The 16,909-nt window shown below is 34.3% G+C and overlaps 1 protein-coding gene across 7 annotated transcripts in view; it reads right to left on the reverse strand.

The window, feature by feature from the left end:
- Positions 1 to 5,551: 5,551 nt before the first annotated feature.
- The window catches only part of VCAN (versican), a 289,285-nt gene continuing 277,927 nt past the window's right edge, over positions 5,552 to 16,909 (reverse strand). For all 7 annotated transcript variants that reach the window (XM_081053809.1, XM_081053813.1, XM_081053810.1 and 4 more), the window contains 3 exons: positions 12,917 to 13,061; positions 7,708 to 7,890; positions 5,552 to 7,562 (listed from right to left, as the gene is read on the reverse strand). In XM_081053809.1, coding sequence (XP_080909935.1) covers positions 7,435 to 7,562; positions 7,708 to 7,890; positions 12,917 to 13,061 — 456 coding nt within the window. In that variant the 3' untranslated portion in view covers positions 5,552 to 7,434. The remainder of the gene's footprint in view (positions 7,563 to 7,707; positions 7,891 to 12,916; positions 13,062 to 16,909) is intronic.

Here is a 16,909-nt window from a genome sequence, read left to right on the forward strand (position 1 = left end):
CATAATTTCCTTGAAGAAATGCATCTCAAAACACTTTGACAGTCAGGAATCCAGCATGAAACAGATAACACAATCAGGTTGGATAAGTTGAAGAGAGTTTAATAAAGGGACTATTTGCAATGGTAGGTGGCTTGAGGAAATCGTTTATAGTGTAGTACCCCTGGGCCAAAAATAGTGGAGAGCACTTAATACCCCAGTTCTGAAGGGTCAAGGTGAGAGAGCAGCAGTGCAACCAGGAGGCAGAGAGGACTATATGGTGATGAGGCATGCTAGGCACGGATGGCTTTACTACAGGGATACAGGTAGCCCATGCAATCCTACAGGATTAGGGGAAAGCCAAAGAGGCACACACGCTGCAGTCACTCTCCTTTCTTGCTGTCACCTCCTTCATTGCTTCCTATGGCTGAACCCAATAGGAACGGTCTTCACAGTCAGCTCACAGAACACTAGCAGAAGATTGGAGAGTGTATCCAGAGGAAAACGTATGTTCCATTAAGATAGCGTTTCTGGCCTTCCGTTTCTGCCTTGTACACAATTGCTACAAGAGGAGCCTGGCTTTTCATCAGAGACTGAACAGGAAGCCAAACTGATATAAAAAAGAAAAACTAAAACTTAATGATTGATTTAAGTTTCCTAAATCAATTCCTCCATTCTTAAGCATGTAATACCTAGAACAGGTGTTTCTTTCTTTCTTTTTTTTCTCGATTAGACTTTATTTTGTAGGCACTAGGTTTGGAAGAATTCCGAGCTGGAGAATACCAGGCTCTGATTTGAACATTTGAAAGAATATGGTAGTTTAGAAGACTATTTTGAAAGTGATGCATCTAGAGATAGTAATACTGTATGAGATATTGAGGACATTTGGAATAGAGAGAAGATGATGGTTCTGAGAAACTTTTGGAGATAGAATAGAATTTAGTGCTTGATTAAATATGGGCATTAAATTAGGAATCCAGAATGACTTTTGGATTTCTAGATTTAAAAAAAAATGTATAGATAGTTAGTGGGAGGGTTGGATAACTTTAATTTGGGACATATAGAGATTAATGTACTTATGAAATCAACAACTGGATACATAATCATCACACAAAAGGATTTATGGAACTTATTATAAGGTAGGAAGTAGTTAAGGCCATGGTTATGAAGGAATCAGGTAAAGATGGAGAGCAGAACAAAGAGATGACCAACAATGGAGGCTTTAGCAACACTTTGAGAAATCATATTTCTTCCTACTTTAGTGCCAGTGCTGAGCTTTCCCATTAGACTGTAAGAACCTTGAGGGCAGGGAGTTGGCCTGTCTTGTTTATAACAGCATCCCCAATATCTAGCATAGAGCCTGGCACACAGTAAGTACTCAATATGTATGTGTGTGTGTATATGTATGTGTATGTGTATGTATGTGTATATATATGTATATATATATGTATATACATATATACACATACATATACATATATACAAACATATACATATATGTATGTATATATACGTGTGTGTGTGTGTGTATATATATATATATATACATATACATATATATATATATGAATATTTTCCGAGATAAGACGAGATCGGGCGCGTTCAGAGTGGTATGGCCGTAGACTCATTGAATGAATAGTGACTTCAATCTGGCTAATGAGGGAGGCTGATCTGATTTAGGAACTGGAGTCATTCAGAGACTGATTCACTCCCATGTTCTTCCACCTAGATCTTTTTTTAGGGCTCCCCACTGAATTTGAAGTTCCTCTTCATGGCTGGCTGTTGCTGGGAAATTACAATTTATATTTTTTGTTCTATTTCTCAATTCTAAATGTCTTAATTCTTGCAACTCAAACTTTGTTTCAGGTCTATCCTTTAAGGAATGATGGTTTTCAATCATGTTATTTTATTCAGTTTTCCCTGTAGAGAAAGCTTTTCTCAATTGTAAAACCTGAGCCTTATTCGAAGTTTGGAAAGTCATGATTGCCAACTGATAGGACACATGTTTATAAATATGGATAATGTACTAAAATCTGAAAATATTTTAAGGACTGTGTATCTTAAAGCAGTTAGTCTCCAAACTTAGGGTCATTTATCCCAGGAATATCCCAAGACTCTTCAAGGGGTATGTGGGCACATAAAGGGAAACAATTTCCAGAACTTCAATCTGTCTGACCTCTTTCCTAAAACTCATCTGTGTAAGAAATTGTCTGTGGTAGAGGCTGTTGGTTCTTTATACCAGTTCTCATAAACTTTAGGATGCATCAGAATCATCTGGAGCGCTTGTGAAAACTGAGGTTGCTCTCTCAACTCCCCCAATTTTTAATTCAGTAGGGTAGGTTCTGAGGATTTGTATTTCTCACAAGTTCCTTGGTGATGCTAATGCTGTTATTGCAGGAGACAAGCTTTTGAGAACCAAAGGCTTTAGACAATTGCCCTTTTCTCACTTTACAAAGAACCACCACTACATCAATCATACCTCACACCCATCCTGACTCTTAAAATGCATTGCCATGGAATGTAAAAACAATGAGCAAATAAAAGGATGAGTCAAAATGAATGATTCTGATGACACTGTACAAATCAAATCCCTTTTTAAGTCAGCTGTTTACCAGAAAAATTTAAGGACTTCATTGAGATGACAGCTGAAAAACTCAATTGAAAATAATTTTGATAGGCCACTATGTAATTTTTGACCTATAATTCAGAGAGAGGTAAAAAAGCATTAGTAGCATTGTATAATAAAACTATTATTTCTATCTACTTATTTATGTGAACAACTTTTTTCAGTGTTTAAATCTATAAAAACAAAACAGAATAGAATTGATGTTATGCCCTAACACATTTTAATTTTAAGTCATATTTACTCATAGAAATGCAAATTGGGAAAAACAGCCCTCATCATTTTATTGAGACGTGTTTCTAATAAAAATTTTACAATTTGTATAGTTATTTTTCAAATTTTATAAAATTTAATATTGTTCTGATCAATTGTATATCAGTAAATTACAATATTCACTCAATCTGGAAGAAGATATTTAATTTTTACACCTTTATGTTCACAAGAAAAAACTAATTTTCAACTTTTAAGTACAAATTTTGATTTATATGCTTGATAGCTTAATCAATAGAAGACTTTCAAGCATATAAATGTATACTATTTGGATAAAATTCCATGGGGCGGGAGAACTGAAGTAAAAAAAAAAAGTCCAAAAATAACAAAAGAAAAATAAAATATTTGACTGTTGAAAGAGTATTTTTCTTCAAGTTTTTTTAAATGGATGATAGTAGGTACCAAACTATTCTGGTATTTAGATTCCACTAAATATATTTAAAAGAGTGATGTTTCATGTTTACTTTAGAATGGCAATATTTAAAATATGCCAAAAAGCAACAGCCTTTAAAATTGTTTCACTTTATAATGAAAATTTTTTTGTTGACAAATTAAAAAGTGATGCGTACATAGTTTAAATTTTTTATTTTAAAGTAAACACTATCAAAAATCGTTTAAGACTTACTGCCTTAAGGCGGTAAACTTTTAATCTTCAGCAGGGATCATTTGATGAACTCAGACGGAACTCTGAATTAAATTCCAATTAAAACCCAGTCTTTGCTTATTCTGTAAACACCTCAACAAAAACCATTTTTGTTCTTGTCTGGCATTTGTTCTTTCTTGTCCAGCTGGGATCCAAACATACAGAAATGAGTAATAATGGGAAAAGATTATACAATCTTGAATGACTCACTCAAAGACCTTTATAAACTTTATATTTAGACTTGTTTTAGAAAAGAATCCTTGGGTGAATTCTGGTTTGTTTAGCAAATGGGAATTGTAGTACAATAAAAAAAGAGGATGCACAAATATCAGTACCAAAACATTACTGTGGGCCTTGTTCTTCAAAAACCATTTCACTGCATTTATAATATTAGGAAACATAAAAAGAACACTTAAAAAATGTCAAAGTCATCTTTGAGTCTTTAGCCATGTAATAATAACATCATTTTCCTTTATGTAAAATACATTTGTTTCTTGTGGGTTCGTTTCTTGACAGGCATTCACGCACACAGGTCGTGCACAGAATTAACTCTGAACCTTCATGCAAACTATTACATTGTTTTTCTGTCCATTTCCAAACTCCATAGCTTCATTTTACATGATATATGACTTCTAGGCAATTCTCTCAAGGCTAATCCAATTCCTACTTATTGCACTATATTTAAAATTTACTTAAGATTGGAAAAGTCTACCTGCCATCACATTAAAATGTTGTATCCCTTGCTATACAATCTCTCTTACCTCTTACCTCTTCCATTTCAGCTACCCTGGAAGACCAACTCTTCTTAAATAGCCGCCTATGGTAGGGGCACATTCTTCCCCTGATATGCAAGCTATCCTGTAGGAATGAGTAGAAAACTACCGCTGGCTGACTTGAGTAGTGAAAGTCTCTTTAAGCTTCTAATTCTTACCCAGTATTCTGGGTAATGGACCATCCAACAGTTTCTATTATTTGCACCTAAAGCAATACAAATTTGCTTGATGGATTTATAAACACCTAAAAGGAATCTATGCACAAGTAATGCAAATTCTTATATATTCTCTTGGGTAATTCCTGTTCAAAGTTCTGTGTAAAAGATATGACAGATTGCACATTAAAAGGACAAGCATAGCAAAGAAAACAATCTCTTCTTTTCTTCATGCCCACTTCTTATATATTTTTGACATTCCAAGAAAGAAATCTCAAAATAATTTGCTACTCACCTTTGTCCTTTATGGTATCTTCTGTACAACTGCAGAACATATAATGGATTTGTTCTTCCAAATTATAAATAAAGTTATAAAATGGGCTGTAAAATAAATCCCACAGGATATATCCAGTATACAAAAAATTTATATGGGCAGAAACCTGTCTAGCTCATTCACTGCTGAATCTCCAGGGCCTTCTACAGCTCTTGACACACAGTAAGTTCTTAATAAAACAGTGAATGAATGAAAGATAAAGGAATGGATGGATATCTGGATAGATAGGAACCTGACGTTTCTAACATCTTCTGATCACTATTTATTAATAGATATAATCTTCTAGTGAGTAAATTAACCTCTTAAGTTTGCAACAATTAGAAAAATTTTTCTATATTTTCCTTCAGAATATTATGCAGCCTCTGGAGATTACCTGTATGCACCACACACTGATTATACAACTTTGGACACATGACTTGAGTTCTCTACATTTGATCCCTCCTTCAACAATTAGAGAGTAACAGCGCCTCTCTCACAGGCTTATTGGGAGATAATACACATAAAACATTTGGCCTGGTTCATAGGAAGCACTTGGTAAATCTGGGCTATCACTTTTACTAATGCATGTTTCTTTCATATTTGAGATTAATTCATAAGTATGTAGATGTAAATATTATCAGAATTATTATCTCAGTTTTTGCAAGCACATATATAATCACCTCTCTGCTAGCCACAAAATTATTTCATCCAAGCCAGCAGCTTGTATTTAGTGATGGAACCAGAATGTAACAATGTTGGTGCACATTAGGATTTAAAGTTGTAAAAAACCAGACCAGTCACAGTATAGTAAAAGGTTTCTTTGGTGAAACAAAAGCAAGTATAAAAAGTTACAAAGATTTTAGATTTTCATTCAAAAAAAAGAAAAAAACAACCAATCAAACAAACAAACAAAAAAACCCACAATCATTCACATTTTACACTATACATGTTATAATATAAATACAGGAACGTATTATGTGCGTTGCAATGAGAGGAGAAATTAAAACCTAATAGAGCGACAGTGTTATTCTGTGTTCTAGAACACCCAGAGGTGGATTACAGTTAAGGCAGCAACCAAGGGAACTTGCTGAAAGACACTGTGAATGATTGTAGCTACTACTGTCATTCCTTCTAAGCCAAATGATTTCATGAAAAAGATTCAGTGCTGGGGCTGCTCTTTTGCTATTAGCACTCTATTTATTGTCCATGCTTCTTAATGTCATTCTAACTGAAATTAAGGAAAGACTCCTAAATGCCCTGTTTCCATTACAGGTTTATCTTCAAACATTAAATTAAGTGGATAATTCAAAGTCATCTTCGGCAGTCACTTTATTCAAATAAAGGGGAGAAAACGAGTGAGAAGAGATAGGAAGACATTTCAACAAATACACTCGACCTACCAGGCAGAAATGCCTACACTATTTCTATAATATGCTCCTTGCTTAGAATGGCGAACACCATACACTGAAAGCTATACACTTTTCCACACTTTTCATAATAAACACTTGATGCACTCTATCCATCACATTATTTAATCGGGGACAAAGTACCTAGATTATATGGTTTCAAGCTGTGGGAGGGAAGTACAAAGGCTAACATTGACAAATAACTAGCGTACTATGTCAGTTTTCAGGTTTGGGGAAAATAACATCCAATAAATTAAATCAGTATGGCTTACTTCATTTATTTATGTATGCTTCACAGCTGCAGCATTCATACATGAACATTCAAAACTTTTATAAAAGATTAAAATGGTTATATATACAAAATTTCTTTCTTTGAATGTGTGTCGTTGTTTTAACAATCCCCCACCCTCCAGAGCCCTAGGTCTATATCCATTTGAAATGTGTTGATCTGGAACCTTGCACGTTAGTGTTGTGAAAGCCATTAAAAAGTAGACCTGGTTCAGTTAATAATTAGCACTTCGACCCCTAAAAAAATGCTCCTGGTCGTAGAAAAGTCCTCCATTCAGGCCTTTCTTGTAAGTGAAGAAAAAGGAATGCAACAAAGCAGAGTCCCACATGGCTGTCCCTCGTTCTGTCAGGATCCCATTAGCCGGGCTTCAGCATCACATGAAAGCAAACGGCACCCACGGCGGAGAGGGTACAGCATGACCTACAAGACTCTGTGTTTGTTAGTTGTCCAGGAAAGCCGTCCTCAGTCTTGCTGACAGTCAAAGGGCAAGTAAAACCATTTCCAGCCTAAACAAACTACCAAAAGCAGCCAAACCAATGATTAAAGACCTCTAAGGCTCCATAATCATCATTAAATATGCCCGAACTCAGTGTGACTTTTTATTTTATATACAGGATTAAAATCAACATTAAATCATCTTATTTACATTGCCATTGGTGCTAAATTGAGCTTTTTAAATAGTACAGTAGGCTGGTATACATTAAAAAATGGTCTGCACTGGAGGCAAATAGAAAACTAAATAAATCAGATAGGCTGGAAATGGTTACTTTCTGCCCTCATTTTTTATTTTTTTTCATTTCGTTTGCTTTCTTTTCGAATGCCAATGCTTTCATTTAAAATGTTTTTGGGAGTGCAGCAACCCAAAATGACTGGACGGCGGTCCAAAAATCCAGACCAACTGATAATACTTCTCGAGGTGATAGAAAGGCACAGGAAGTTAGGACTTTGGCTGAAATGATGAAAACACATGTTCGCCATTTTAGGGATCAGCGCCTCGACTCCTGCCACCTCCGGCTCCAACGGTGATCATGTTTTGATGTATTTATTGAATTGTCCTTTGATGAGGAGGAATTTTTAAAGTATTTCTTAGAATAAGTCCTTTGGTATGCAGATGCTACATGGAAGGAAAGAAGGAAAGAAAGAAAACACAACAATATTACTTGCTCCATACCCTATACTACTAATACCGCAGCCGTAAAATGAGAGTGTCTAGTAGTTGTTATAGCACGGTTGTCCATTCTTTCTAAAGGACCACTTACGGTTCATGCAGGTAATTTTAGGCATAGCCCATTTTCCATTTCCTAGGCAACGGATAGTTGGAAGGTGGCGTTGAATGAAACCATCTTTGCAGTGATATCTAATCAGGGAGTTGATTTCATAACGAGGTTTCATCTTTCCAAAGGTCTTGGCATTTTCTACAACAGGGGGCTGGCCGCAAGCAACTAAAGAAAAATAAATTGGGTTATTTCCAAATAATCTAAATATTTCAAGTAGTATGTATCTCTTTTTTTTTTTCCCCTCTTTATATACCCAACCAAGCCACTTCATCAAATGCAATCAACAAATTGAAAATTTTCAAGAAGAAAAAAACAAAACACTAAATATTGAGGTTTTGGGCCTAGTTTGAATCTCAGATTATGTCCTCTTGAATTGTGTTTTATTAAAGACCCGTAGGACTAAATGATCACTTTTCTGAAAAGTATTCCAAATAAAAAGCACTTGTCTCATGTGGCCTGATGGTATTATCTTTATCACCATCCTAAAATTTTTATCTATTACCCACCTTCACTTGGGTTCACTTGGGTTACCTCCCTGAAAAAGAAATTAAAATCTATAACAACAGATTATGTCAGATAGACATAACCTCATAATTACAAAATATGAATAAAACATGACCAAAATATGGACAAAAATATGGACAAAAATATGAACTCTTAAGTATCAATAAAATGTCTCTGGTTTCATTTAAGTTTGTTTACTCTTTTCTGTCTTCTGCATGGAGAGAAGGGGAAAGTTAGGCCATAGTATTCATGCCTCGGTTTTGTAGTTAACTTAAAAATACAAATTTCAACTCTTAAGAAGGGTAGTGAAGGTAAATCTTGGAATATGTAACTATTATTTTAAATTTGCAATGAAAATGCTAAATATCAACAAACTTAGCAAAAGTAAATAATAATACAAAAATAGAAGTAAAAGAAATCTTGCAATTTTGAAATTCAAGAGGTAGAGAATTGATTCAACTGAATTTGAACTTACAGTTTTATTTAGCATTGGTGTACTTGTTTTAAATGATGTACTTTAAAAATTAATTTTTATTAAGTGACTGTGTTTTGCTATATATCACTTATAAAATATAATTTAGCTGAAATATATGAATAACTTCCCTAAATGGCATTTCCTGTCAATTCCTAAGAATTCTGACACCACAAAGCCTCCAACAAGAACATGTTATATTCTCTTATGAAATAATGCAGTTCTTCAATGGAAAGATGATTATCAGAAATCTTGGTACAAAGATGTTTGGATGTCAACATCCTAATATTAAAGGTTTACAAATATAAAATTTATTTACATGCTCAGAAGGTTGTTTGCAACCATATTCTTTTACAATAGCAAATGTGGGATTAAATTAAATATTTAGTTCCTCTAATATACTTCTGCTTAACAAAACAGCTTGGGATGTATTGACCCATAGCAAACAAAGCTGTCTTTAATGAAACACAATCCAAGCATTATCTTTTCATTCACATAAGAAATTGTCACTCAGATAGACATAACCTAAAATAGATTATAATGTCATACTATCTATAACTAAAAAGTTAGAAATATTTGTGCATGTGACTATTTGATCTTCACAAATTCCTATAAGATAAGCAGAAATTTCTATAATAATGTTATTTTCAATTAATAAACTACACTATGTATGTGGTTCAATGATAATCCCAATCTGGATACCTGTACTTCTTTTAAAAGCCTACCCCAAGGTCCTGGTACTAGCAAGTAGAGCAAAGAGATACAAAAGGCACCAAAGAGATACAAAAGGTTAAAAATTATCAAGTAGATAATTCATTATACTTAATTTTATGCTATGTTGACAAATTAGAAGTTGTCTTTATAATTCTGAGGAATAAAAAGGTACAGATTTCTTTTAAAACTATTTATATATGAAGACATAATAAAGCTAAAATATTTCAGTGAGTGTGGTATTGACAAGGACAGGCAAATAGACCAGAAGTAGATTCACACATACTTGATATTTGACAGAAGTGACATGGCAGAGCAGTGAGGAAAAGTAGCCTTTTCACTTGGACAGTTGGGTATTTATATAGAAAATATTTACGTTGTTCCCTACCTCAGAGAATACATGGAAAATCAATTCTAGATGTTTTAAATATATAACTATAACAAGTAAAAGTATAAAACATTTAGAAAACAACATAGAATATCTTTATGATTTTAGGGTAGGTAAAGATTTCTTGAGATACAAAATGGTTTAAATGATGGAGGAAAATGCAACAAAACGAAGAATTCTGTTTATCAAAAAAATGTCACAGGGTAAGAGTAAAAACAAGCTACAAGCTGGGAAAAGATGTTTGCAAAATACCTAATTGTCTAGGAATTAGTAACCAGAATATAGAAATAACTTCTAGAAATCAATATATAAAAGAGACGCAGCCAATTTTTAAAAATAAGCAAAAGACATGAACAGAAACCTTACAAAAGAAAAGCCATGAATGACCTAACATATATGAAAAAATATCAAGGGAAAAGTATCAAAGAAAATGTACATTAAATCATGAGATAATATTATACCCACCAGATTGGCAAAAATGTCAAAGTCCCAAAATATCAATTGTTGGCGAAGATGTAGAGTAATAAGACCTCTCACACATTGCTGGTGGGAATGCAAATTGGTACGACCACTTTGGAAAATAATTTGATATTTTCTAGTAAATTGATGGTACATACATCCTATGACTCAGCACTTCACTCCTGGAAAAACACCCTATGGAAACTCACAAATGTCTACCAGGAACAAGTTCAAGAATGTTCACAAAAACCTTGTTTATAATAGTAAAAACATGAATATAACCTAAATGTCCACCGAGAGGGGAATCGATAAATAAAATGCTATATAGGCATACAGTGAAACGCTACACAGCAGCAAACAGGAAGAAATACAGCTACACGCATCAACATGCCTAAATCTCACAAACATGACGCTACACACAAAAAGCAAGGCACAAAATACATACAGTATGATTCCACTTACATAAATTCAAAAATGTGCAGAACTAAATAATTTGTTGTTAATAGATATAAGCATACGTAATGATACGAAAGAGAAAAGTAAGAAATGAAGGTAATACGGTTGGAATTAGAAAGTGAATGGATGGGATTGAAAGGAATCTGAAGGACGCTGCAAAGAAGTAAGGATAGTGTGCATTGAGTTGTCTTTTTCTTTTAAAAATATCTATCTCTTGTGTGTATTATAAGCCTTCTTTACAAGTATTTAATTACAAGTAGAACTACTTAGGTCTGTATGTTTAGAGATATCTAAACTTTCTAAAAGGAGACATGAATATCTTTCCTAAGAGTCTATAGACCGAAATTCTGAAAATTCCCCAGACTACTATTAATGATTTAAATCTACATAAATAAAAATCAGACAGTAGGGAGATTAAAATCCAAGGATCACTTTGTTTTTGTTTTTTTTTCTCCTTTAATGAGGTAGAGCCAACATTTTATAAATCTCTTTCCCCACTGGCAAACGTAAACTGTGATGCTGGTGTGGTGAATCCTGTTTAGCTCCAGGGCAGTGGTTCTTAACCTGCGGCAGTTTTCCTGCACTCCCACCCTCCCCAGGGACAGTTGGTAATGTCTAGAGACATTTTTAGTTCTCACAGAGCAGAGGAGGGGTGTGTGGAGTGGAGGAGAATGCTACTGGCACTCAGTGCACAGAGGGCAGAGACGATGCTGAACATTCGGCAACGCCCGGGTCAGTCCCCCACAACTGAGAATGATCTGGCTCAAAATGTCAATAGTGCTGGTGTTGAGAAATCCTGCTACAGGAAAAAATAACATAGGAAATATAAGAATGTTTGGATCATAAAATGAAAACCATAACACCAAGGACCATTTGGAGATTTAAGAAAGCAAACATGACATTTGGATAAAGACAAACAGTTCATTAAAGGCTTCTTACATTAAAAACAGGGAAAACAGACAACTGATTTGTTATTTTCACAAGTCGCATCACAGAAGTGCTGAAGTAATGCACATAGTCAGGAAAGCTGCTCGTATAGAAAAGATATCCAGAATAAATTCTACTTTAGATAAGAGAATAACAAAGTAGTCACAAATAACGGTTGAGTTTCATTTGAGCTTTGTTTATCTTAGTGTCCTCTTTATTCCAGTAACATTTCTCGTTATTGGTGTTTGAGTCTTTCCTAAAATATTTATAGACCGGGTATTTGTAGTTTTATTATTGTTATATTTAAAGACAAACCAAATGGATTTTATATTTTGCATTTGTACTTTGTACTCTCCCACGAGGTGGGTAAAAGTCTAGGTTTAGAGACTAAATATTCACACTTTCACACCAGTATCAATTGCAAACAGTTTAAAAATGTTTCATGGAATTCCTATTTGTTTAAGGAGCAAGTGTACATAGTATGCCTTAGAAATTCAAATATATTGGTCAATGATAAACACAACACACTTTAAAAAATCAGCTTTCTTAATTTTATATTTTTAATGTCCACTAAGCAATTCTCCTCATTATGAAACTTACATTACAAATGTTTTTATTTGGCTGTATCTTGAAGGCATGCATTCTACTATAGATGCAGGGATGGCTTTGTTGTTCCATGGTTTATAAGCATACAAAAAGCTTCTAAGGGAGTGATTAGAAAACTCAAATGCCTCCCGAGACCAGGCAGTTAAAACCAGAGAAGGCCTGAGTAAGGACCTCCAGAAACCGCAAACCGTGGCCCCTCAAAGACAGGGCAGTGGTTGTCAGCTCCAGTACTTCAAACCAGGGTCAAAGATGAACAGGGGTCAAATGGTACTAGGTGTTCTTTTTAAGTAAAAAACTCCAGAATATTTTACGATATATCCCAATTTTTAAATGTTGACAGCTAATTTATTTTTAATGTTTTCCTCATCAAAATAAACAGGTCTCTAGGTCCTTGGGCTGGCTCCTGTTTTTCTTCCAGATACTTGGAGGTGGTTTTTATACATAAATGATAGATTTTATCTTAAGCATATGAAATTTATGGTGAAAACATGACTGAAAACAAACTTTTCAACTGTATTGCAAGAGTGAAATAAATATTCCAGAGCAACAACAGACAATGTACATGACATATCCAGTTTGTGTCTTAAAGAAGGAAGCTTAGTCTTCCTGAGTTCACTTGAAAAAGGAAATGCAGATTACGTACACATTATTAATAGGATAATCATTACCTGTTCCTTTCTTGCAAGTATAGGTGAGATGATAATTGCAGGGAACATCATTCCACTGGCCGTTCTCGTGCCAAATGATTACAACACAATCTTCTCCAGCAGAAAAGAAACTGTCTGGCTGGTTGGGCCTCCAGTTCTCATATTGCTGTAAAAATGTCGGGAGAAGATAATTACTTGATAGTCAAAGAGCAACATATTGTAAGAGTGACAGCAGCATGACATCAAAATTGAATTAAAACGGATTCAAGAGTTTCTGTTGAACCATCTAGCTAAAATGATTTTGGTGGTAAAGAAAAAAGACTTTTATACTCTGAACGGAAAATACATGTATCTAAAAGGCCATTTCAACAAACATGTATATTTTCTTTGGCAATGAGGTATATCGGAGGAATTTTATTTTAGTTATTCTATATTTCTAAATATATAATCAGTGCTCAATTTGAGAAATCAATCATGTTAATATTGCTAATGGTACAGCATTAATAAAAGTGGAACAAGAAGAAAGATCCATAATCTACCTCATCATCATATTTTCCTCCAGCACTTATGTGCACAAATGATTTATATAGTTGTGACTGTAGTACAATAAAAATTGTATTCTTTCTTTTCTATCTTGACCACTATAAAGTACCTTTCTTTGTCTTATTCAATGTGATTATTCTTATCCAAATTAATTTATTTGGTTAAAAATTGAGATATTTGCTATATTTGCTTTATGTATTTACCTGCTATTTCTGTATCTATCATTTTATATTCAATCGTTCTGTGTTCTTCTGTTTTAGATGTGATCTTATATGTACCATACAGTTGAGTTTTGTTTTATGATCTCACCTGCAAGTTTTCTTTTCTACTTTCTTTGAATAGAAAATTGACAAGGAAATGGAGCAACAAAAGATTGCTCTAGAGATAGAAAAGTCATATTTAACCTGTTGCTCATGATAACTAAGTTGTCTTTAACCGATGAATTAAAGTAGGATAAAAATAATAAGTAAAAGAACAGAAATTTCTTAAAACTAACAAAAATCTACATTTAATACCTTTTATGGTCAAAGATTCCAGAGTTCCTCAAATATTTAATTTGGATTTTAGAACTCAGTACTTTCCAGCTTACTTTTTAATTAATCTTTTACAAGAAACCAGAAAGTGTCCTCAAAGGTGGAAAATTTCCAACATCCCAATAGTATGTGCAAACTGTGCAATGCTCCTCCATCCTTGTCCCCACCCTCACTACACGTCTCCTTCCTTCACTTTATTTTTCTTCATAAAACTTATCTTCTAATATCCTATATGATTGATTTCATTTTATTTTATTTTTCTCCCTAGTAGTACGAAAGCTCATTGAGGACAAGAATTTTGGATTCTTTTGTTTAATACTGTATCCTCTGTGCCAGGAATCATACTGGGCACACACTGGTCTTGTTTAATAAATAATTTGATATTTAGAAATAATGAACCACAGAGTGTGTTGCATTCTTCCCTATCCACACCTACCCCTTATCAAAGATGTTGCTTGCTGCTAGTAAATGACAGGTGAGACAGGCAATCAAAGACACAGCCAGTGAAAGTAAATAACTTTTCTGGAAAACAGCTGGCAATGCATATCAAGAGCCTCAACAAGTTCCTACCCTTAGCCCCATAATTCCACTTCTAAAATTTCTTCCTAAAAATAGAGATGTGAGCAACATTTTATCTAAAATACTGTTTATAGTAGCAGTAAATGGGAAACAACTTATAGAGTGAACATATATTCAATAAATTGTGATATAGTCAGACAAACGGAATATTGTATAACCATTAAATATCTTGCTGTTGAAGAACATATAAGGGGATGGGAAATATTAAAGTGGAAAGTTAAAATTAAAAAGCAAAATACTAAAAACACACAATGATCCAAATTTTATACATATTTCCAGATACAGCTGTGTGTGTATATAAAAGACCAAAAGGAAATGCAGTAAAATGTTATAAGGTTTATATCTGAGTTATATGAAACTGAAAGGGTATTTTATTCTACGTATTCTTCCATACTTTACAAGTGCCCTAGAGTAAGCATGAATTATTTTTCTAATCATTAAAAATGAACATTGTAAAAGGATCTATATGCAGCTATCAGAAAGGACATACAGCTTTCTTAGCTAACCCTTTTTTAATCTAACCTCAACAAATATCTCTTCAAGTTACCAAAAAAACTTGACTGCCCTATATTTTGCAGCTAACATTTCCTCCTGACCTGAACAATAACCATCTCATTTTCACACTGAAATGAGATTCAGGTTGTATGCCACTGAAGTGATTCTCAGGGAGTAAGCTGCCCAGACTCAAACTTCTGGTAAAAGATTTAATTGTTTTTGGTGGGAATTACATTTGGCTTGCAACAGTGATTTAAAACGTGTGTTCTGTGTTGTTGCTTGGCAGAGCCGTGGCTTAATGGTGCAGGACCAAATTTTAGGTCTGTGGTTTTCACAAGAATGTCTGATACCCACAGGCATGTCACACTATTACCTCATATCTGATAGCTCCATTGTGCAGATTTATTTTGGCTAGGACGCTTTGATTTTGCTCCATGTTATTGCCAAACTGAGTTAGCAAAGGAAACTCCGGTTTTCTGAACAACTTTCTTTGTTTCCTCATAAATTCTTTACACCCTTATTTAACAGCACTTGCAGGGAGAAAGAATATACAAAATAAATCTTTGACTTTAGGTTTAACAATGTAGTTTTTTCACCAATGGGAGGAGGAAGCGATCTCTCCTCAGGAAACCCATTCTAAGAATGTAATAGAACCTCTTTCACCCAGACAGTGTTTCCATACACAGAGAAATACAGATTCTTGGAATGAACGGAGAAAAATTCATCACTGCCATCTGGATTTTTTTTTTCTCCTTATTTGGAATTATAAGCAAACATCCTAAGTGATCTAGCCTGGATCAACCTTCTTCTAGGGTTGGATGAGCAAACTAAGAATTATTCCAAAAAGCCAGCATGGATTGGGGACAATTCATTTTAACACTGTTGACAAAAATTAATGCTCATGGGACTTCTGCACATTTGTCTGTGTCTCAGAGACTCATGTTCCCCATCCCAAACCCTGAACTATTGTTACCTCCCCCAGAGACCAGAATTAGATCAGGATCACACCTGAAGAGACCCATAAATTACTTTGCATTTTTATTTTCTTCTGATGGCAGAGAAGATTATGACATAAAACTCAAATAGTTGATGTAGAGAAAAGCTAGCTCCGATATAACATTTCCTACATTCTGTAACAAGCTTGCATTTTATTAAGAGATTATTTTATACCTATTATGAAACTGCTTAATGCTGCATATTATATGATAAAGTTACTTTATTTTTGGAGTTCCAATTAAATGACTGTCTGTATCTGGGGAGGAAAGTGCCAAAAAAAGACAACCATTTCAATTACATTAGATTTAGTAACTTTTCAGTTATTGTTTTCTCTTTCTTTTTCCCTCAATTGGATTCAAGCAAGTCGGCTGCCAAAAGCATAAATTGATTCAAAAAACTATGGCCAAAATCCAACAGCTAAGTACAGTTTTCTCACATGAAAATTATCTCCACAAACCAGAGAACCCATTTTGAACCAATCTTAATACTGAGGGCAAAAAACTCACAACAAAATATATCAAATGATACAAATGATTAGATTATGCCAATAATCTGTATTTTATTGTCATGAATTTATTTCTGTCTCACATCAACACAAAAGCAAAGAATTATTCGGCAGGTCTTCTGGGGCACACAGAATTTCCCTGCCTGCCAAACATTCTTCACTCTCAGAGAGGGACCTCAATTCCACAGATCTAAGAGAGACCTGACTGATTTTTCTCAAATAGAATGGCTGAAGAGCTATTCTCTCCTTCCCAGCTCTTTGCAAGTCTCTCACTGGATTCAATCAACATACTGGAGGAAAAAGGGAGCATGTGCTTGGGGATGAGGGCGAGGTCTCTGCTTTTGAAAGTTATTGGCAACCTAC

Source organism: Rhinolophus hipposideros, assembly GCF_964194185.1.
Source record: "Rhinolophus hipposideros genome assembly, chromosome: 7".
Lineage (NCBI taxonomy): Eukaryota > Metazoa > Chordata > Mammalia > Chiroptera > Rhinolophidae > Rhinolophus > Rhinolophus hipposideros.